Source organism: Macaca fascicularis, chromosome 5, assembly GCF_037993035.2.
Source record: "Macaca fascicularis isolate 582-1 chromosome 5, T2T-MFA8v1.1".
NCBI lineage: Eukaryota > Metazoa > Chordata > Mammalia > Primates > Cercopithecidae > Macaca > Macaca fascicularis.
Window position 1 is genome coordinate 17,046,209 of NC_088379.1, and position 24,743 is coordinate 17,070,951.

Sequence of the window (24,743 nt, forward strand, 5' to 3'; positions counted from 1 at the left end):
TACTGATTTCTCAAGTGAGTAATATTTACTATAGTGTGGTACTTAATTTTTAGTTAGTTACTTGGTTATATTTATCTGTCAAACTGCTTACTGATTTTATTAGATCAACCAAATGCAAAAGGAGATAACATCTACATTACTAAAATAATATATTTTAAAGATGATTTCTATGTCTCTACTATATATATTTTTATTTGTGTGAAATCCTGGACATATTAAGAGGTGGGGAAGCACACTGATACAGTTAGCAGCACCTAATCTCATGAGTTTCATACTAGGTGCCAAGAAATTAGGTTGTCCAAATATTTTGGAAACTAATTAAAACTGAATCAGCTGTTCCTTTTCTACCTGTTATACTTTACTCAAGGCACCTACAATGAAACTTCAAAATTACATAGAGAAGAACTTACCTAGGGATTTGGAAAAATAGTTTGCCATTTGTCCACTGTTGCATGACTGTCGTTTATGTCTTTTTGTTGATACTTCTGTGGTCTTCCATGGTGGTCTTTTTCTTTTGTTCAAATTGCTAAGAACTTCAAAACTATCAGGATTCTTGTCAAAGTTAATACATTTGCTTAATTTACTATTGCCAAGATGGTCAGCAAATTCATCAGCTGAAGGATTATTTGCTTTAGCATTTTCTATTTCTTTAGATTGCTTTTTAAAAGAATTTTGCCTAGCAGAATGAGATCTTAAAGTAAAGCGCTTTGATTCTTCCATATGAGTTTGATGAGTATTTCCACTGTCAGTAGATTCAGGAGAGTAAATGATTGTATTTAGCTTTAAAGTATTTCTGTGTTCAAGACAGTTGAGCTTCCTCAAAAATATTCTACAGTCTTTTAAGGTTTTTGACCTCCAACTATTAGGACACACATTTTCTAGTCTTGGTCCCTTTTGGAAGTCTTTTTGGCTGCAATTTGTTCCATTCTCTTTTGCTTCTGACTTAAATTTATTCTCGAAACTAGCACGTATTTTGAAGTCAGGCATTACTACCCTCTGCTGCAAGTCACCCCTGATATCAGGTGGCAAAACACACTGATTATCTACTATGCTTTTTCCTTGGAGTGGGATGTCAGCATTTGTTTCTCCCTCAGTCTTATTTAAAAATTGGTTCTGGCAGAAAAATCTTAAGTTTCTCCTTTTAGAGTTCCAGTCAACTGTCCCATGGTTGTGCAGCTTTCCCTCTCTTTTCCACCTTTCATGATGCAACCTCTTAAACTCAGTCCTTTTTAATCTAGCTATTGCTAAATTACTTTTCACATTTAAGAGTGGAGAGTTAGTCACTTTATGCAGTATATGCAACTTCTCTGCTGATTTTGAAGGAGAAGAGAGTGCAAATTTTTTAAAGTGCTTTCTGAAGGGGCTGGCATTAAAGTCAGAATATTTGGTCCCTAATTTGATTCCCCTGGTATTTATTACTTCCAAAGGGTTTCGGGCATTTGCTTTTCTAACTAGTGAAAGAGACTGTGTTTCTGTTGTTTGCATAAACCAAGTACAGAGTTCATTCAAATCATACTTTTTCTGAAAAAGCATTTTTACAGGTGAAACTTCAAGTTCTAAAAGACAAGTTTCCAAAGGGCTTGCTACTTTGAAATGATCATTTTCAATGTGCTCTCTTTTTTTATGAATACAATTTTCAGCTTCATCGCCACTTACTTGCACCCAAGCATTTGCTATTTGCTCAAATCTATTGTTTAATTCCTCTAATAAGGAATCATTTGAAGCAGAGGTAGCCCACCACCTGAGCAAAGGGTTTGATGAAATTATAGGATCCAAGGATACTTCAGAAATAGGTACTAATTTATTATCTTCCAAACACTTTTTTGCATTCCGTGAAAATCTGTTTCTTGGGGTATCTTTGTAAGCTATTTTCATCTTTGACTGTCTATGTTTTTCCTTCTGACTTTTATTTTTCTGCAAATGCAGTTTATATGATTTATGGAGCAGAGCATTTCTATAAATAAGTGAGCTAGAAGATGCTAATGAATGTAAGAAATGCAGAGATGGTTTTCTGTCCCTAATAGAATGTCTCAAAGGTACAGTAGCAATCATACTTTTTGATCCATTTTTAAATATATCAGCTTCAGTGTGCCTTATTTTATCCATTTTAGTGCACTGTTGGTCATACTTTTCTTCAGGTAGATTTTTTCCTAACGTATTTTCCTGTTCTAAAGGAGGCAAGCAGCTGCTAATACTTACTTCTCTTTCCTGAGGTGAAGTTCTATTAATAGTCACAGATATGCCAGAGATTTTCACTTTTGCTGGTCTACCAGGCTTCCTACTTATTGTCAAAGGCTTCTGATTTGGTCGAACAATGTTCTTGGAAGGCTGAGGTATCACAGATTTGTTCTTGATGGGTCTCACATATTCAAAGCCAGACCCCAAGATCTCACTTTCAGTAGTCAAGCTTGCGACAGCACTTATTCTTTCACCCAAGTTAATTTTGTGTTCACTAATATTTCTGGGACTATTATATTCAGTTGGAAAATCCCCAGCATTATTGTTTAAAGACATAAGGTTGCTTATGTTTACATTTCCTTCAGAAACATGCCTTTTAGTTCTTCTTGATCTTCCATAAATAACAGTTACTGTAATACTCTTTTTATAAATACCTTCTTTTACTTCTGATATGAGAGATTCTGGGCTTTTCCTTCCAGCACTAACGGGCTCATTCTGGCAAACAGTGATGTCTGTTTGATCAGTTTTAGGCTTTGGTGGTCTTCCAATTGGTCGCTTAATCTGTCTCACAACTTGGGGACCTATTTTTTTTGGTCTACCTGGTTTTCTTTTAAAAGATGGATCAATAGCACTGCTTGAATTGTCCGTAGTTTCTTCTTGTGGCTTATCACTATTTATATCACCTATAAACATTGTAGAGGATCCTGAAGTTTCTTTTGCATGATTGAATTTGTTTAGTTCTCTTTGAAGAGTATCGGTATCATAATGATTGGAGTGATAATTTTCAGAGTTCGCATTTGAGATATCTTCATTTGTTTCTGTTTTTTCTTCAGTTACATGATGGATTGTAGGTTTTTCAGAAGGGAGAACAACATTTGAATGGGAAGTACCAACTGAAGTTAAAGTATATTTGACTCCTTCACTACTTTTAACCTCAGATAAAAACATGAGTTTGATAGGACTAGAATAGTTGGAAACAGATGAACTTTCAATACCTTCATATTTTGCTGGTACATTTTCACCACTGGAAATCAAGCGACCCATATCTAAAATAGTTGACTTTTTCAGATTTTCAAGTCTTTTGTTATTCAAATCCATTGTAGGCATGCAATGACTTTTGATAATATTGCTGGATGCTACCACAGATTTTGATAAGCTCTGTTCTTTGCATGTCATTCTATTTAGAGTAAGAGTCATATTTCTGTCAGCATTTTGATCTTTACCATCAATTTCTATCAATTTCTTGGATGCTTTACATCCTTCTGATAATGGCTGATTATTCCAGGATTTATTGGCTATATTTATTGTATCTTCCAAACGCTTCACAACAACTTGTAAATTAGAATTCATTGCAATTTTGTTTAGGTCTATGTTGTGTGAGCTTTCAATGTGAATATTTTTCACTGGAACGTTTTTTGTTGTGGATTCGGATACTTTTTTGGCTTTAGGTGATTTTTTAAAAACATAATTATTTGTTACATATATAGAATACCACCCTGGAGGCACAATATTTCGTTTAGTTCTGCTCAAAAGTCCAGAAGCATCATTTCTCAAAAGAGTTTGAGTATTACTTAACTTTGGATTTTTCCTATGATTTTGCAAAAATTGTTTTCCATCTGCAGATTTCTCCTGTGGCTTTCTTAAGCTCATTTTCTCAGGGGAAGTTGTTTTAAAGCTTTCTGAAAATGAATTAAAAGACAAGTTAGTTTCTGAGCTATGAAGAGGTAGTTGCAGTGACTGTAATGCATAATTTGGTGAAAATGATGTTTCAGCATTTTTATCTTGAAGTCTTTTAGAATTTTGTAAAGAAGACCCTTGGTCATGATAGAATTCTCCTTTGTCTGATGAAGATATATCATTGTTTTGTGTCAACTTCCTTGAACTTTTCTCGGTGTATTTTTTTCTTGTAAAATTTTCATCGAGACTAGCAAGTTCTCTTTTTATCTGTAAAGACTGCCTTCTAAACATGGGTGAATCAGAGGAGTTGCACATTGCAAATAAAGTTTCTTGACGCTTTCGAAATCTTGTCTGAATAATTTTATTTTCTACCTTTTTATCGTGTTGACTCAATAGTTCCATAAAACTATAATCACTGGCTTTTGCATTATGCAAGAGAGACGTTATGAAATCTCCCAATTTTAAATCATTATATGTATTACAATCACTGCTAGGTAACTGTACAAGGCTTGTCATATCCGTGGTTTCTATTGATTTTAGTTTTTCATTAATGCGATCCATTAAATCTTGAAAAATTACAGCAGTTTCACCTTTTTCATGATTTGTAGCAGAATTATTGCTGTCATTTGAGAGTAAAGAATAAGAGTTACCGGATTTTTTAGTTTTAAGTATTTTATCTTCATGATCACTCTTATTGCTGCTTATTTCTGCTGGTGTGAGAGATGGAGGCTGGTTAATGTTTGCTTCAAGTTTGTTATTTTCTAAGGCTGAAATCTCTGAGATGACGTCTTTCAATTTTTCAAATCCTTCAGTTTCTACAGGTGATAATGGTGGGGGTGAGGGACTTCGAGATCTACAGGCATCTTTAAGAGTGACTGAAAGATCACATACTTCCTTTGACAAAAGAGGACTACGAAAGGCTGATTTTGTAGAGTGAATGTTTGGTAACAGTCCAGAACAGCACCTGTGAGAATTATAACTGTCTGCAATTCCTCTATTCACTACTGGCTTAATGTGTTCAACAGTTACAGTTTGGCAAGATAAACAATTTAAATCTTTAATACAGACTGGCAGAGGTTCTAAACCAGGGCTTTGTTTTTCGTTTTGTAAACAACCTTTTTCTGCCAGCCTATATTCACAATTACAGAACAGACCATATAAATTATCTTCGATTAAGGGCTTTTGAGATTCTGAAGACACAACACATGATGTATTACAACAGCAAAGAGAAGCAGCATTCTGCTCTTGGACTAGAAATTTCAACATAGCCAAAACTTGTTGCTGGTGATGTATGCACAAAGATTCCAAAACTTTGCTTAATGCTGATTTTCTTTTTTCCATTTTAGAAGCTTCCTCTGATTTTGCATCAACAGTTGAACTAAAAATAAAAATCAAACAAAAAATGAATTGCAGCAAAAATACCACTACAAGGAGTTATAATTTTAACAGCGTTCGAAAAAAGATATTTTGGTATTGCTGGACTCCTGACTCCTAGAGAGCTGCAATAATGGCATTTTGATTATTGTTTAGCAAAAATATAATGAAGCACTCATAACTAATTTCCTACAACAAAGTATAAGTCAAAGCAAAGCCCTATTTTTGCAATATAAAAGCTGATGATTATACATATGATTACATTTATATATTAATGTCTAATGTTTTCAATGTATTAAGAATATTTAATGGAAAGTGCTTCAGAAGGAGTTAAATTTTTATAAAGTAGCCATTTTATAAATTATTCTGATACATAATTATCAGTCTACATTAGTGCAAATAAGGAAAATAAAATGCAGGAGTACAATCTTTATTTAAAATAGATATTTTTTCCAAGGCAGTGAAAATAGTAAAAGCTTCCCATAATCACAAGGAAAATTAAGGGATTTAGATTTTATGTAAATAAGAGAATGTCCTTCCTAAGATTAAGCTGCAGGCGTTAGCTATTTAAAAATAAAATCTATTTTTAATTGATGTTAAATACTAAAGTAATTTCATAAAAGCTAAAGGCATTACTTACCTAATTATTAAGTTTCAAATGCCGGAAAATGGCCCACTACAGAAACTACTATACATCTAACTTGAACTAAGAACCGGGCTTGCTTATCAACCAATATAGAAGTCTACAATTTTTTTTTTTTAATCCAATACCAGCAGCAGGAAGAATAAAATATATTTAAAGAGTTCTGTTTCAGAAAAGTATCTATTTTAATTAAACATATCACCAAACTCTGTACATGAAAATTGCCTTTCACTTACAGTTTATTACATTTGTTTTTAATAGTTCCTGATTTCTAGAAATTTTATTTAAGGTTGGAATAATGCTGATTATGAATTACTATTGAAGAATGTATTTTTGCTTAAATACAGAATTTTTATGCTCATCTATATTAAAAATTATAAATTTTTACTTTAAAACAGGAAGTGGAATATTTTTACTTTGCTGCCTAAAACTGATATAGCCTGTTTCAGAGATAAGTAATATTTCACTTATATTTTATAAAAATTATGTTATTTGAGTAGCAAAAATAAGAAAGCAAATTTTAAACGTGATCAAAACTTTTCTGGAAAAAAAGATTACTAGATTCAACCAATGTTTCACTAAAACTAGTGATTTGACATAAAGAAGCTATCAAACAAAGTGAGAAGAGATATGAAATTACAATAAAACTTTTAAAGTCCACTGCTGCCTCTAGACAGATGAAGATAGGACATGACCCCAGTATCCTTTCCTTTTTGAAAATAATTTTTTATAAATTTTGTCATGGTTGGGAGTGTAAAATCATGCAATTGACTCCCAGGATTCAATCAGATAGTTTTAAAAAATACATGTAGAGAGCAAGGGCAGGAAGAAATGATAACTATCAAAGATTACGATATAATTATATTCTTTTCCAGCAAATTAAAAATGACTAATTTTCACACAAGCAAAAGAAAACCCAGAATGTTGTGAGAGATGCACTTCAGCAGTTTCTAAAGTGATGTTATGGCATAACAAAGAATTTACATGTTTCTTGGAAAAATATGTTGTATTTTGAAGATTAATAACCATTCATAACTCTTCCTGAAATGCTCAAAGGCCTTTTTTTTTGTTAATAAAGCCAGGTATGCGGTATAAATAATAAAAACTAATGACTAGTGTTAAGTATTCTGAAACAATGGTGTAATATCAACTTGATTAAACTCACAAAATTACAAAACCACTTTTTATATCCCTCTTCTGACATTCTAAGCAAAGCTTTTAGAGTTTTCTTATTCAGTTTATTAATAATGGAATTTCAAAAATACTATGGTAGCCAGTAATTCCCATCTAATGCTATAAGAACAGCTTAATAAAGGTATAAATTAGATATTCAGATATTAGATTCTATCTTATGTATCAGATAGCAGAAAACTAAGATCTCAAATTATAGAACTTCACAATATGCTTATTTGGCTTCAAACACTTCCCCCCATATTTGTTGCATGTTAAGATCTTAAATAAAAACCTAGTAATGAGTAAATAGTAGTTGAACGCACAGGTAAGTATCCAGCCTAGAATTATTCTCGGGTGATTATATAAGGTTCTAAAATTGTATTTTTTTGGTAAATCCTTTGCTTTTAAAGTTTTCTAATCTTTTCCTGTTTGATTTATAAACCAAACATCCTGCCTATTTTTAGTAAGTGACTATCCATTTTGCCCATTAGAAACTTGTTGGAATATTTCTTCAGAAAAAGTAAATTAGAATACTATATTTAATAAAACTGCTTCCTAAAGTAAATCAAAGAAGTCAGTGTAGTCAGTTTTTTCTTTTCTTTTCTTTTTTTCTTTTACTGAATGAGTAAATCAATCACACACCAACAGTGTTGTAAATTTAAGTGCAAAAGCATTGAAGTGCTTTACTACAAATTACAACCTAGAAACACGTTAACTGAACAATTAAAATTCATACAATCAGATTTAGATATATAACAACACAAAGTAGGAACAGAATTACAGTACATTTACAACACAAGACAGATACATGAATTCATTAGAAAATATTGTAATAAATAATTCATGAATTATAGTGCAATTGATTTATGCATAAATATAACTAATTGCCTAACAATCAGTTTATATTAACAAAATCTGTCAAAATCAAGGCAGCCACAGAGTTTTACTAAATTACTGCGACAATGGAAATACTGCAATTAAAAAACAAATACAAGTATTTGTACTGTAAACAACTAAAAAAATCAGTCTCACTAAAGTTAGTATACAATTTAATATAAAATTGTCATTAGCTACCAGAAATGGTTTAAACAACTTTACTGAGCAGTAGTTTTCTAAAAACAGAGGCACTGTTTTTTCTTTTCCTTTTTTTTTTTTAAAATATAAAATACTTGAGGAACATTCAAATAAGTAGAAAGCACATAAGGATTGCTTTCACCTTCATTAAGTCTGCTGAAATGGGATTTTTCAGAAAATTGTCAATTAATAAATAGTAACTGGTAACTAAATTCATAAAGTACTTTGAAAGTTTAACATAAAGGTCATCTTAATAGAACCACTGGGGAGAAGGGGAATTTCCCTGCCTTTCCTAGTTTGTATAATCAAATGTTAACTCAATAATAGAAATGTTTTGTTTCTTTTAAAAGTTATGGGTTGATTATTACCTATAAACTATCAAAAAATATTTTAATTTACTATTTCTGACCAAAAATAAATAATACAAGTACTAAAATGCTGCAAATTAACTATAATATTACCTATAAAACTACTGATTACTGTGAAGTCAATAGCAAAATGATCCCTGATTTATGAATCCTGTAAAGTTTTTGGTCAGGTCATCTTTTAAATGATACAAAAGTGTTCTGTAAGTTTCCCTTTACTATAAACTTCTTAATCAATTTATTAATGTAAATATAGTGTGAGGAATAAAAAAGCTCAATACAATATAAATATTATGTAATGCATTCAAAGCCCCCAAAGTTTTCCAAGTAAAATTCTGTATAAAGAGGTCAATAAAATTGTTTTGAAATATGTACTTTACCTTTAACTTTGTTTTTCATTGGGGGAAGGGGGAAATATACTAAATAATCCAAGTTCTGGCCCTCACAAAATATGGCTTAATTCTTTAAAAAGAAAGATGACCCTGACATCTGCTGTTCTGTAATCTATGATGTATATTTTCTTGGGGTGAAAAAAAAAAGAGGATTCATACCCTAGTGTGCAGGTAACATTAATAGCTGAAGAGGGTTCAGTATAGATCTCAGAGACCAAATAACTGCTTGGTTGTGTAGTTTCTCACTCTTCAGTTTCTTTAAACATGTAAGCAGTTTTAAAATTTAATAGCTGAAAATCTCTTTAGTATTACATGTATATGTGATTATTAAATACACACAAACACAAGTGTAAAAACACAAGTATTTGACAAGGTGCACTTATTTTTAAAATTCAGCTAAAAGTATTCCTTTTGGACTTAGGAAAACTGGCTTAGAAAAATGATCAGAACCTGAATTTTAACAGAGAAAGGGGGCACTCAGAGAATTTTGAATACATAAAGCAAATCCCTATTCTTTATATGAAGGCATATGCTTTATAACATTTTACCACTACAGTTGCATACTCCATAAATCCAACAAGGATACTTTGACCCATATTTTAAAACTGCTATGTAAAAATGACCAGTCTCTCTTATGAGTCTAGTAAAAGTTAAAATGCACTGCCCAGCTTCTAACTACCCAATTAGTAGAGTTTACATTACTGAAAGTTCAAAACAGCTTCAGTGTTAAATATTTGTAAATCTATTCAAGACCCTGAACAAACTGCAAATTTGGTTATTAGCAAAATGATAATGTATCGCCCACCAAAATGAAATCTGCAATTCATTTTGATAAACTGAAAATGTTTTGAAATGTCACAGCAGCAAATATATTAAAGTTACACTGAGGTTTTTCAATAGTAGGAGTGTGTCACAATCCTTAAAATTTAAAGTAGTCATAACATCAACTAACCAGCACATTTAAACCAAAATTATCATTCTCAAGCTTTTTCTGTGCACATTATAAACATGCTCTAAGTTGCATTCCAACTTTCTTTTCTAACCTTACACATTAGCTTATTTTTCAAATGAAAAACAAAACTAAATTATTTTAATAATTAAATTTAAATTATTTTTTGTTCTTAGTACTCCATCTTATATTAAAGGGTTCTATAGCTGCTGGGGTTAACTATGTGTCAGTTTTTTTTTAAAGTATATACCTTATAAACCCCAACTTCTTGCTAAATCAACTATTAAATGATAAATATTAAATTTCATTATACATATCCTTTAAGGTTTTCTTTTCTATTCCTGGTGGATGCACTTGAGTGCATTTTGTATTTCATAGAATGCACTGTAGTGTACTAATACTGTATATATTAATTTTTCTTAGTATGGAGATAGCTGTCTATTTAAACTTTGATTGGTTGTTTGACATACATACAACAACTGTTAAGTATGTTGTATAGAATGTTCATAAACTATTAATACCATATTTCCATTATAAGATGGTTCAACTGAATGGCTGGAATGGTCTTTCACCAATAAAAATGTTTCACTTGACAATTACTCGTTTTCCCACAACGCTTTATGCTATTGACTACTAAAGAAAACCTGAATCTTTTTCACCTATTTATACAAGGATTAAATACAAACTATCAGAATTAAGTAAGCAACTATATAATTCTGTCCACAGTGAAAACCCTGAATAAAACTTTTTTTCAAAAGGCATGTAAGTGGTTTTTGAACTGTAAAATTTCATGTCTCCTGTCAGAGTGAGCATTTGTAATTCCCACATGTGTGTATATAGACACACAAATACACACCTGTGCACATACACACACACGCAAACACACACACACACACATTTTCCTAACAAGTAATCTACACAGGCTTGCTGCTGTTTTTGCAGCTGCCAGTCCCTGAATCTGTCATATTATATAACCCAGTGTCTGGTAATCGTAGTTTCTTCTTCGGAGGAGTCTTCAGTGTTCCAGATCTTTCTTTTACCTTGTATTCTAAAGTGCTGTGAGGTACCCCATAAATTCCTTGTGCTTTGGAAACACTCATTTTTCCACTCATTACCATTGCAATAGCTTCTTCCATTATTTCATGATCATATTGCCGATAGCGGCCACGTTTTTTCCTGGGCTGCTTACTGTCTTTTCGATCTAATCCATCTTCAGTATTTTCAGAGGTTCCATCAACTGTTCCATTTTTAGAATTAAGACACAAAGGAGAGAGGTCCCCATGTAGAAAGTAAGAGTCAACACTTGAGTGAGTTACAGGCCCAGAACATTCTATTTTGTTCTGTTTAGGGAGTATATTTTTCAGTTTTTGGAGAGCTGATCCTTCTAGGACTGAAGAGGTTTTGGAAACTTGATACATAACATCCAGCAGACCAGAACCATCAGGTTGTGATTTTGAGACAGAACTTACTCGTAGCTGAGGAATTTTTAACTGTACAGTAGGATTTGAAGTTTCATATTGGAGGCTTTCATTTTTTTCTTTAAACTGAGTGACCATTTTCTGTAGAGTTAGCTGATGGAGGTAAGTGGAAGCTGTTGGGAATTTTAATTCTGAGGTTTCAAGTAGATTGAGTTTACTTTTTTCTGTGCGCTCTGCTTGAGCTCTTGCCCACAAGGCTACTTTTTGCAGCACTGCACACGTTTCTTTACTGTCCTTATATGAATAACTATCATGGAAATCTCGAGTTTTGTTTTTAAAAGATGCAGGCTTCCCTGCTGGTAAGGCTTCTAAGTGAAGAAGTAAAGTTTTTTGAGGTATGCCATAAAGTATGCCTGCTTTATTTATGTCCAGTGCTCCAGACTGAATGTCTTTCAAAGCTTTTGAGAGCAAACCATCTGCAAACTCAGCACTTCTTTCCACATAGTCCTCTCTGTTTCTGTGTAGTCTCCTGGATGGATGGAATGAAACGATGGTAAACTGATGCATGAGAGACTCTCACACAGCTATGGAAGGGGAGGGTCCACTCCTTTATTATACTCCTTGCTTAGGTAACATCACTGCTTATGACACTTTTAAGTCTGTGAGATGTAGTAGTTACTCCTTATCAAAGCAAACGCTACAGTCCTGGTAGGACAATGTGTCAATGATACGGTGGCCTCAACGGGCAGACCTTCCAAGAACATAAAATCCTAACTCAGTATTTGTAAAAATATTCTCATGATGTTGCTATTCCTCTGACAGATGCTTGTAGAGCAACACTTATAAATTTTATTTGTACAATTAGAGTTCCATTATAAAAAGTACCCAAATCCTAAAGGAGTTTTTGTTAGTACAAACGTGACGTTACCGCTAAACAAGTAATAAAAGAGTCAACCCCTTTAAAGGAAATTTGTAGCAGCAGGAATATTTCCAAACACAAACATCCCATATTTCCACAAGACTAATTTTTCTCTAGACAAGAACTTAAAACTTGAAACAAGTAGATAAGTTATATTTGAATAATTTCATTTTAGATATTATCAATGTCACTTCTATTTCAAATGTATCACTGTAATTTTCAAAGTTTCTCAAACAGAAAGCTTACTATACCTTACGACTCAAGTACTACTACAGTCATAGTTGAAACAAATTACAGTCTACCTCTAAGATTTAAATGTGACAAAAAAGCTTCCTGTGCAGTTAGTTAATGGGAAGATGCAAAAAAGTTGTAAAAAAAAATCCAAAAATCCAACAGAACAGCATTTCACTACTAATTATTTATTTAATGATTAATAACACTTTTCAAAACATGAAAGGACTTTTTGTGGTGATTACTAGATATGCTTAAGTAGTTTGCCACCACATCTAAAGTGCAATAAGAAAATCTAAACACTATAAACTAGCGTTAACAATTAGTAAGTACAGTGCTTTTAGAATTTGTTCATTGTTTTAAAAAATTAATAAATTACATATTTCCCTTAAAATTGCCTCCTGAGTATTTAATTTAATATTCTCTTACTCGTCCTGCTTCTTAGTTTGTATTCTATGATTAAGTTGGTAGTTCATTTTAGTAATATGAACTAAAGTTTGGTGATTGTTCTGATAACTTTTCTTTAACAGAAAGAATAAAAAAGAAAGAGAAAGGACACATGAAAGGTATGAGAGAGAGACACTTATGAGTGACAAAAATTCTGGAGGAAAACTATATACGTCAATACTACTCAGAATAGTATTAAGAGTTCTCTGCAGAGATAATTTTATATTAATATTAAATTATATTTCCTAGATATTGCTTACCCAGCCACTGAATTTTCAGAAGAAGGATCACATATGGATGACTCTTCAGATTTTATGCTGGTTTTCTTTGTAGAGAGATCTAACACTCCATCCCCTATAATTTTTGCAAGAGAAAAAACTTTATATTTGCAACAGATAGGCAATCCTTACATTTTAATATTTCATATTTTGTTGATCTACTAATTTATAACACTAGTATTTGATATATGGCCATTACCTATTCATCTTAAACAGGTTTAGGAACAGGATATGACTGGGAAGGCACTATATAGGAAAAAAAGAACAGAGAAGGAGCTGGCATTGCCAGGTGATATGAAGAAACTAAATATATTATATAAAATTTGTCTAAGATAAACTTTTAGTCACCTCTCTACCATTTTGTAGTGAATAGCCATTGATTGCTCATTCATGACTGTTTTCCATTCAAAGCTGCCCAGATAATGCTTTGGGAAGGTAGGAGTGATATAAATTGTACAAAACAGAGAGAACAGAAAATGTGATGATGAGTAAGAGAATTGAATAATTAGCATTTACTAGGACTAGCAAAAGGTAAACTGTGGCTGTATGTATAGGAATATATGAGAACTATATATTTTCTAGAACTCATAGTGTAAAATTTTACTCTTTTAAATTATTGAACTATACAATAGTTAAATCACTGCCTACATAATATATTGTGCTTATATCTACGACTAAAGACATAACTTCCGATAATGCAGCTTTAGAAAAATAATGTTATAAAATAACTGCCTATGGATGTTATTAAAATGCAGTTACTATATAACATTTACATAAATAAAAATTCAATGATTCAGACTTATTGTTAATCTGGCATACTTCAGGATCAAAAAGTATAAACATAAACCATGAATTTATAACCCAGCAAAGAATTCTGTGAATGTTTTTATTGTTAGCTAAAAAACTAAAAGTTTTAGCTATAAGAAAAATTATTAAAAATACATGGTTAAAGATATATTAATTCAACTGGGCTTAAAATATTCAACTGGGTTTTACTGTAACCATAATCAATCCATGTAATACGTATGTTCCTGGGCAGATACAAAGATGAAAAATAAAACAAAATATCCTATCTATAGCCTGCTATATAGACTCTGACAATAATTCATTGAGTGCTCACTATGTGCAAAGCACTATTTTAGGCACTAGAAGAGCATCAAAAAAAAAAAAAAAGTCACACCAAGTACCTACTGTCAGTCACAGTCATTGTCACAGTGCTTAGGATCTAATGAGATAATTCATACACCCCCACAACCAGCACCACTACCACCAGTAATTATGATAGTGCCACTCTGGAGAATAACAGAGTAAGCTGATAGAGTAATGAGGGTGGGGCTGAGAGCGCTGCTGTTTTATGCAGTGTTATCAGTGCAGGTTTCTTTGATTTGAACAGGGCCCTGAATAAGGTGAGGGTCACCAACTAAGCAGATACATGGGAGAACGTTTCTGAAAGAACAGTCTGTATAGAGGCTGTGATATGGAACCATGTCTGGAATGTCAGAGGAATAGCAAAGGCCAGGGTATCTGAAATGAAGTAAGCCAGGCCAAGAGTGAGCTGAGATCAGAAATGCTGCAGGAAGAGGTTACACAGCGCCATTGGGCCATGGCAAGAACTTTGCATTTCATTCTGACAGAGACAGGAAGCCACTGGAGGATTCCGGGTGGAAGACCGACAAGATTTCAATTTAGGTTTTTAAAAGATCAATCTGCTATGGCAGAATGGAACGCAAGGAGCTAAAGGTGGAGCAGGGCAACCTGCTGGGAAAGTGCTATGCTATTTCTTGTCTCTGGGCTTTCACACTTGGAGTTGGTTTCCTCTGCCTAGAAGATTCGTACTCCTTTACTCCTGCCCCCTGCCCTCCCACCCCGCCCACCCCTCTTAATTCTCACCAAATCTAACTCATCAGCCTCACTCAGGACACACCATAGAGTTGGTTTATCATCATTATAGGTTACTATACCAGTAACACATATTATTTAGCAGGTTGTAATGTAATGCTAGTTGCTCATATACCTACCAGTGCTAGCCACAGACTATAAGCTATGTGAAGGCACAGACCACGCGTATTTTATTCATCAATATATCCCTGTGGCTTACAGTGGTGCCTGGCATACAATATGTATTCGATTAAATGTTTGCTGAATAGAAATTCAAAGAACTGGAAAAATTCAGTGTGGCCAGAGGTTAGAGCCCATAGATTAGGATAAAAGGGACAGACTGAAGAAGCAAAGTACCTGGCACAGACTATCTTGAAAAATTATTAAAGACAGTTTCTTGGCCCAGTTTACCCATCCAGCTTAATTTTAAACTTAGTCTCCATTCATCTTAAGCCTCACAGGGCTCATGTATCTAACTACTTGTATTCCCTCAAATGTGCTACACAGTGGTATGCCTCTCAAATTGCAGTACATTGTTTCCTCTGCCTATTTGACTTGTCAAACTTCTACTCATCAAACTTCTACTTATCCTTGAAGACCCAGATCCCCCGCCAAGGCAGAAGATGCTTATTTTGTCTTCCTGCGTGGACAGCATCCTATAAAACGTATGACACTATCGTGCAATTATTGATTTATACATCTTTTTCCCCCATGAGACTGAATTCCTCAAGGTCCAGGATCTTGACTTATTCATTTGTGTTACTAAACATTGGTAGAGTGCTAAAACCTACTAAAAGGAGAAAGAAATGTTTTCTCTGTTCTATCATCTCATTTCTCTTTTTTAGCAATTAAAATTTTACTACTTTAAGAACTTATAAGAAAGGATAACTGCCAAACCCATATTCAAGTTTATAACTTTATTCACAAATTTTGATTTTGCTCATTTTATGTACAGTTTATGGCATATAAAACACACTCCCCTAAGTCTGTTACTCTTAGTCTCAGAATGAAGTAATGAAATTTCCCTGATTCTAAGCTGTTAGACTTGATATGCTCCATTTAAAATTAATCCATAAAATATAAATTATGAAAGGAGGTACAGGAAACCCCTTTCTTTCCTTTACAGATACTATAAAAACTAGGCTGCAGCTCTCTACCTAGGGCAATAAAGGTTTCTTTTCTTTTTTGGACTACTCACACATAAAGTACTAACTATAGCGCATTTTAATCTGGATGAGCTGCATAGAAGCTCTACTCCATCTTTCAGAAATCTATGCAAATAGGCTTATACTTCTGATTCTTTCTCTTTACGAAGTCTAAATAATGACCCTATTGAGAAATGCTTTTCTCTCTTCTTCATAGCCCTTTCTCCACATCTAGGCTATGTTAAGTTTTATTCTAAAAGGATTTGACAAAGAAAGTAACGCATTATACTATCTAGTGAAAATGAAAAATGTACTCCATCATATATTTCTGTCACATTGCATTAAAATTCTTTAATCAATTAATGTTCACATAGTAAACACAAAATACATAAATATGTAATAGTTCTAATACCATTAAGAATTTTAGATCAGTTTTAGTTATCTATAGAAAATCTCACTTTTTGTTAGCAGTATTAACCATCTATACTATTTTGCTCATAGCATGATTCCCTTTTCTTCATAAAGCCTGTAGTTCAAGGGCTGGAAAAATCAAAAGAAGTTATTCCTAGGATTGTCTGAATTAGAAAAACAAAAACAATGAGAGAGACAGCTTGGGAAGGATAGAGAAAGTCCAGGAATGGCGGGGGCAGGGGAAGGATATTTTCTTGCTCCTGATAATTACATCTATCTGAATGGTGATTACATCACTCCTTCACAATGGAGATATAACTAGGTTTTGTGTGTACATCATTCCAAAGTACTAAAATTAACCCAAAATACATGATAAAAATCCATTTAAAATAAACTCTTGGAATCCTCTCCCACCATTTTGTAGTAAATAGTGTAGATAAAACTAAGCACTTAGAATGCTATGACAGGATAATATAAACTAAGTAAGTGGGGGGAGGTAATTAATTCAATTTTACAAGTATATTCTCTGCAGTCTATCTTATTACACTGTAATTTATTCCCCATTTATTTACTGTTGGTATTCAGGTTGTTTTAGTTTTTCACTGTTAAAAACAATGCTGAAATGAACATTCTTATAAATTTTTTTGTCTTCATGTACAATAATTTCTCTAAGATAAACTCTCATAAGTAAAGTGCTGAACAGATATTACCAAATTTCTGTCCCACATCCTTGATAACACTTAGTGTTGCTGGTGATTTTTAATTTTTGGTGAATAAGTAAACTTCAGGATTAAAGTGAACAAGATAGTGTATTTATTAAGCCATTTATGTGAATATTTAAAGCACACAAAACTATTTTGTTTATAGATACATAAATAGGTAGTATCACTGGTTGCTTCCAAGGGTAAACAAAAAGATCTAAAAGGATCTTAACTGTATTTCTAGAAATACTTTAGGTCTTTAAGAGAAGACAAATCAGAGGTAAATATGACCAAATAACACATTTATTAATTCTGGTTAACAAGTACATGATTATTACATTGTATTTTTCTGTATATTCAAACTTTTTACTAACATTTAATAATAAATACAAAATTGTTTTCAGTTACTGGTTGGAGATGGGGCATTTAACATTATAATTTAGTTATTTCCGATCAAACACTATTGTAAAATGTACAGAATTAAAGATAAGCCAATCCAATCTTTGAACAAGGTCAGGTAATTGTCTATATAACACTACCGGAATTAAATTTAAAAATAAACTGACGTTTCAAAAATTGAAGTCATGGCCAAATTGGGCAATTTCTTGAATACTCACTTTATTGGGTTAATTTTTAGTTAAAATTCAGATTTCAATTTTTCATAAATTTTCTTTCCTGTATTGTCATGCAAACTTCTGATAAAGGATCTATTCAAAAAGGACAACTGGAACCTTCATAATACAGAACTGTTTTCCACCCCTCCAAGGAAATCATTCTGTTTCATCTCTTATCTGGCCTTTTGCTATTCTCCTCTCTAGGATATTCTTACAGTTTTGTTAATTATATTCAACTGATTGCTAGAAAATATTAGTAACTTACATTAAACCTAATGTGTTTAAAACTGTATTTTTCTATAGCGTACTGAAAGTGTGTGAAGCATTTGCTACAAACATTACATGTCTTAACTCATCCGATTCTCACAACAACCGGATGGCACAGATTTATTAATATGCAAGTTTTAATGATGATAAAACTGAAAATGAAAGAGAAGTCAACTACTTGAGAGGCTGAGATGGAAGAACTGGGTCCAGCCTGGGCAACATAGCAAGACTCCTGTCTCTTAAAAAAAACAAAAACAAAAAACAATGTAGCCATATGTCATCAAAAATCTTAAAAATGTTTACACTCTTCTAGGTATCTAGCTTAAGAAAATAATATTTAACATAAAAAGGTTTTATATACAAAGATATACCATAGATTGTACAATTTTTAAAAAACCCTAAATATTTAAAAAATGGTTACATAAATTATGGTTCCTTCACTTGCTTGAGAATTAGATTTAACACTGTCATTAAAGCCATTAATAAAGCATGAAAAAACTGCAAATGCTACTGTAACATTTTTAAAAGGTATGATATAAAAATCTGATATACAGATGATGTAAACATGTAAATGCAAATGCTACTATAACAAAACGGTATGATATAAAGTTTGATATACAGACGACGTAAACATGTTTTGCATGTAAAACAAGAACCCTCAAATCAAATACAATATAGCATAAACTGTGGAAATATACAAAAATGGGAACAATGATGACCTTTGGTTGATAAAGCGTTGAGCAGTTAAAATATGTGATTGTGTACATACATTCATACTTTTCTGCCTTTCCCAAGTTTCCATAATAAAAAAAAAAAATCCGTAAACTTAATTAGCAAAAAATCAACAAAGTGTAAAAGCATTCCCTGGGTTTATCCAAATTTCAATTTTAAAAATTTGAAGTCTTACGTTCACTGCAAATAAAATTGTTTTGATTGTTACTGCTCAACCATGGGGTTTCAGTCATGGGAGAAATAATACAAGAGTAGCACATTATTCCAGCCTTAGGATTGGTTTTTCCTTCATTTGCCTACCTCTGCAAGTCAAATAGTATTTTTTTTTTTTTTAAGACGGAATCTCACTTTGTCGCCCAGGCTGGAGTGCAGTGGCACAATCTCAGCTCACTGCAACCTCTACCTTCCAGGTTCAAGTGATTCTCCTACCTCAGCCTCCCAAGTAGCTGGGATTACAGGCGCCCGTCACCACACCCAGCTAATTTTTGTATTTTTAGTAGAGACAGGGTTTCACCATGTTGGCCAGGCTGGTCTCGAACTCCTGAGTGCCAACTGATCTGCCTGCCTTGGCATCGCAAAGTGCTGGGATTACAGGCATGAACTATCATGCCCGGGCTCAAATAGTTTTTTTAACTGGAAGGTTATTTTCTTCCCGTTGTGTTTTATTTTGTACATATATTGCTGAAATACTACAGAATTCATTAATCTATTTATTCATTATAAGAGATGATATAAATCAGAGTAAAGTGCTTATAGTGAATTTAAGATGTAAACATTTATAATAGCAAATTTAGGAAAATACTACAGGTGAAACTAAAATAAGGCTTCAACATTTCCCCAAATGCCATTTTAGACTTTTATTGTAATTCTTTTTTCTTTCTTCAGTTATTCCTGCAAGTACTGAATTAAATCATGGCTTCAAAAGGCTTCAAGTCACTACCTATGAAAAACATTTTAAAGAACATGTTCTCTTTTATCCCCTATATTACATTACCTTATTCTGTAAAAAGTTTTAGCCGAATATATTATTTAAAACATGGTTTGTATACTTATTGCAACAATGTCATAGTGGAAGACTTGATTTTTTTAAACCATACATTTGAGACTCCTTGTCATGCTCCTCCAAAAATGATTACTTTTAAAAAGACTTTTATAAATGTTTTACATAAAAGTACAATCTAACTATACAGTTTAATGAATTTTCATGAACTCAACATTCCCATATAAAAACTACACCTACTTAGCAGTGTCAACCCTGACGCCCCCCCACCTCAGTATCTTCTTCTGGTCACTACCTCGCCCTTACTCCTACTATCTTGACTTTCAACAGCACTGCGCATTATTTTAGATCCAGCAATTTCACTTCTAGGAATTTGTTCTGAAGTAAAAATTAAGATTGAGTTTAAAACCTTAGCTCAAGAATATTTGTTTATATATAAGACACACAATTAATATGTGATCCTTCCATACTACTGAACTAAGTAAATCAATTTAAGTATTAAAATGATTCTGCAGAAAAATACTTAGCAACATAAGGATGTCAAAAGTGTAAATTAAGCAAACAGTTTACAGAGGATCTATATGTCATGTAGTAGGTCAGTGGGGCTGAGCACTGTGAGTGTGTTTTGTGCACACGTAGACATTCTCCAGAAAATGGTTTGGAAGGACTGAACACAGGAGCACCTACAGATAGCTCTGGGTGGAAGAATACAGGATAATTTTTATTTTCTTCATTTTCTTATTTGTTTTCTAGTTTTTCTACAATAGGTAAAGTTATCCTCTAATGCCTAATTTGCACTGAAATTTCTTGAGTCCAAAATGTGTTTTTACAGTTGGTATGTTCAATTAGAATCAAATAATATGTCTGTGTTACATTTGATTCTTAGTGTGATACATTTGAGTCTTAAGTTATTTATTTTTGAGATGGAGTCTTGCTTTGCTGCCCAGGCTGCAGTGCAGTGGCATGATCTTGGCTCACTGCAACCTCTGCCTCCTGGGTTCAAGTGATCCTCCAGCCTTGGCCTCCGAAGTAGCTGGGATCACAGGCATGCACCACCATGCCTGGCTAATTTTTGTATTTTTAGTAGAGATGGGGTTTCACCATTTTGGCCAGGCTGGTCTTGAATGCCTGACCTCAAGTGATCTACCTGCCTCAGCATCCCAAAGTGCTGGGATTACAGGTGTGAACCGCCATGCCTGGCCATGGTCTCCAATTTAGGGCGGCACTTTCCCCAATTTACGATGGGGCTATGTCTTGATAAACCCACTGTAAATAAAAAAATACAGTAAGTCAAAAATGCATGTATATCCCAATAAACCCATTGTAAAGTTGAAAAACTGTAAGTTGAACCATCTTAAGTTGATGACCATCGGCACTGTTTTCCTGTGGTATCATTTACTTTGCTTTTAAAAATTTCCTTGTATAATAATTCTGATAAACGTGGAATTGGCAATAAAGCAAGTAACTCTCAAACTTGTGGATTTCATAATTCCTTTTTACTCTTAAAAATTATTGCAGACCTTAAAGACCTTTTGTTTATGTGGGCTATATCTACTGATATTTACCATAACAGAAATTAAATAAAAAGATTTTAAAAGTATAATTGATAACAACGCTAAAAATGTTAACATTCATAAAAACATTTATGAAAAAAGTCTTCAAAATGAGTAAAAAGAATTATATTTTAAAAAGTTTTGTATGTCTCTTTAATGTCTAGCTTAACAGAAAACAGCTGAATTCTCACATCTGCTTCTGCATTGATTGTGGTGAGATATCACACATCATGTAGCTTCTGGGCGACTTTACTATACATACTTGTGAGAGAATGAAGAGTAAAAAGAACAAATAATGTATTATCAATTTTAACCTGGTATATCTCCTGAAAGGGTTTCAGGGATTCTTAGGGCTTCCTGGCTATGTTTAAGAACCATCGGTCTCAGAATTGTTTAGACCCATGTTCAACATTTTTGGTAAGAATACTTCACAGGTGAAGTGACATATCAAGAGGTACATAAAGTCTATTTTCAATGATGCTCAAGTCATCAGTGTGTTCTGATGGTGACAATCTGACTCCTTTGTTGTAAAGTTCTCAAAATAACCTTTCCTCTATACTTTTTATCTTCACACACACACACACACACACACATATATATATATATATATATATATATATATGTTTTATTGGTTTGAATTGACACATAATTGTACCTATTTATGGGGTCCAATGTGATGTTTCCATACATGTATACATGTACACATTGTACAGTAATCAGTATAGTTAGCATATTCACCACCTCAAACACTTGTTTTGGTGGTGACAACATTCAAAATATTTTTAGCTGTTTTGAAATATGTTATCATTAACTATAGTCACTCTATTGTACAATAGAACACAAGAAGTATCCCTCCTACCTAACTTTGTACCTGTTGATCAACCTCTCTCCATCCCCCTCCCCACAGCCTTTTCCAACCTCCTAGGAGTCGAACTGTCGGGTTATGTAACCAGATGCGCAACCTTTTGAGGAACTTCAGACTGTTCCCAAAGGGGTTGCATTATTTTATATTCTCACCAGCAATGTATCAAGGGTCCAAATCTCTGCATCTTTGCCAATACTTATCACATCTTTTAGATTCTAGCCATCCCTAGTGGATGTGAAACAATGTATCATCGTGTTTCTTTTTCTTTCTTTTTTTTGAGACGGTGTTTCACTCTTGTTGCCCAGGCTGGAGTGCAGTGGCGTGATCTCGGCTCACTGCAACCTCCGCCTCCCAGGTTCAAGTGATTCTCCTGTCTCAGCCTCCCAAGTAGCTCGGATTACAGGCATGCACCACCACGCCCAGCTAATTTTTTGGTATTTAGTAGAGGCAGGGTTTCACCATGTTAGCCAGGCTGGTCGCGAACTCCTGACCTCAGGTGATCCACCCGCCTTAGCCTTCCAAAGTGATGGGATTACAGGTATGAGCCACCACGCCTGGCCTGTGTTTCTTTTGTAAATTTTAATTTTTGTGGTTACTTACTGAGTATGGGGTACATGAGACATTTTGACACAGGCATACAATTGTATAACGATCACATCAGGGCAGATGGGGCATCCATCACTTCAGGCATTTATCCTTCGTGTTGCAAACAACATAATTATACTCAGTTATTTTAAAATGTACAATTAAACTGTTATTGCCTATAGTCATCCTGTTGTGCTATCAAATACTAGATCTTATTAATTCTATTTTGTTGTACCCATTAACTATCCCCACTTCCTCCTCACCCCACCCCCCACTATCCTTCTCAGCCTCTGGTAACCATCCTTCTACTATCTCCATGAGTTCATTTGCTTTAATTTTTAGCTTCCACAAGTAGGTAAGAACATGAAAAGTCTGTCCTTCTGTGCCTGATTTATTTCGCTTAACACAATAACCTCTAGTTCCATCCATCTTGTTGCAAACGAAAGCATCTCATTCTTTTTCATGGCCGAATAGCACTCCATTGTGTTTATGTACCACATTTTCTTTATCCATTTGTCTGTTGATGGAGACTTAGTTTTTTCTAAATCTTGGCTATTGTGAATAATACTGCAATAAACAGGGGAGTTCAGATATCTCTTTGATATACTGATTTCCTTTTCTTTAAGGGTATATACCTAGCAATGGGATTGCTGGATCATATGGTGGCCCTATTTTTGTTTTTTTGAGTAACCTCTAAACTGTTCTCAATAGTGGCTGTATTAATTTACATTAGTCTTTATCTTCTGATGCTGTTTGATTCAATTATCTTATTGGAGTGGAAAAATAGTAATATTTTAAGTCTATTATGCCTTCCATATTTATTAGCCAACATTCTTCAAGAATTTTCTTTAAATGATTTGGTTGTCCTGAAATACAATTTGTGTAGAAAAAGCAAGATAAATGCTTACCACTTTCCTTTAATTGCTAATTTTCGCAGTAAAGAACTGGTGTGGTGTGTACCTCCAAAAGAGACTACCAACTCTGGGGGACACTTTCAGTTTCTGGTTCTCTTAAATGAGTACATTTTAAAACATTCAATATTTTTCATTCCACTGAAATTGTTCTTCTACTGATGATCAAATATTTTTGTATTTGACCACCTGGGAACCTTTAACATTGACTCCTGTACTCTTTTAACAAATTCATCTTTGGGCTTCCTTGCCTGCTGGCACAAGATGTTCCAGGCTCATCTTGTACTTTTCCTAGTCCAAACCTGAAGTCCAAAGAGGTCTTCTTCTTTTTAAAGAGAAATAATGCTTAGAGACCACACTCCAGGTTTAGGTTCAATGCCACTGAGTTTTCATTGCTTTTAGGTTGTTTCAGTGGTCAGATGAGGAAATGTGTATTTTTGAAAATAATTCACGGTCTGCACTGCGTTTCCAATCCACATGCAATATAAGGTTTTATACTTGATGTTGCTTGTTTTTTATCTTATACTGAAAATACTGGTTTCCTAATGATGTTAACATGATTACATATTTGATTTGTTCTACCGACTCAAAAAGTAATGACAATATTATTACTAGTATTACTAAAAAAAGGTTTAAGCATACTTTAAAGTATCTTTTTGCCCTTAGAATATATTCTATTGCCCTTGGAATGGATTTCACTAAGAATGTATAGTCAAAATGCTGGGTAAAATCACTTGACATAATTCTTTTCTCAATGTTATGTTACTAACATTATGTTACTAATTTGACCCAGCCAGGTTTATCTATTATATTCCACTTCAAGTTTTTGGGATTGCTTTACTTTAAAAAAATTTTTATCCTTTGGAATATACAGAATATTTACATAAAACTAAATAACAAGGTCTGTTGAGAGCACTTCCATTCCCGTCTCATCTGCCTCATTTACTTCATCCTCTTCTTGGT

General features: G+C 33.3%; 1 protein-coding gene across 29 annotated transcripts in view; it reads right to left on the bottom strand.

Moving 5' to 3' along the window:
- LCORL (ligand dependent nuclear receptor corepressor like) overlaps nucleotides 1-24,743 on the bottom strand; it is a 177,328-nt gene that overhangs the window by 27,031 nt on the left and 125,554 nt on the right. For 10 of the 29 annotated variants that reach the window (XM_074039458.1, XM_005554551.5, XM_065544817.2 and 7 more), the window contains 2 exons: nucleotides 13,101-13,194; nucleotides 411-5,233 (listed from right to left, as the gene is read on the bottom strand). The exons of 5 other annotated variants lie outside the window; for them this stretch is intronic. In XM_074039458.1, coding sequence (XP_073895559.1) covers nucleotides 411-5,233; nucleotides 13,101-13,194 — 4,917 coding nt within the window. Of the gene's footprint in view, nucleotides 1-410; nucleotides 5,234-7,698; nucleotides 11,773-13,100; nucleotides 13,195-24,743 lie in introns of those variants that run through there. 14 more of the 29 variants (XM_074039462.1, XM_074039463.1, XM_045392184.3 and 11 more) reach the window with 5 other exon arrangements.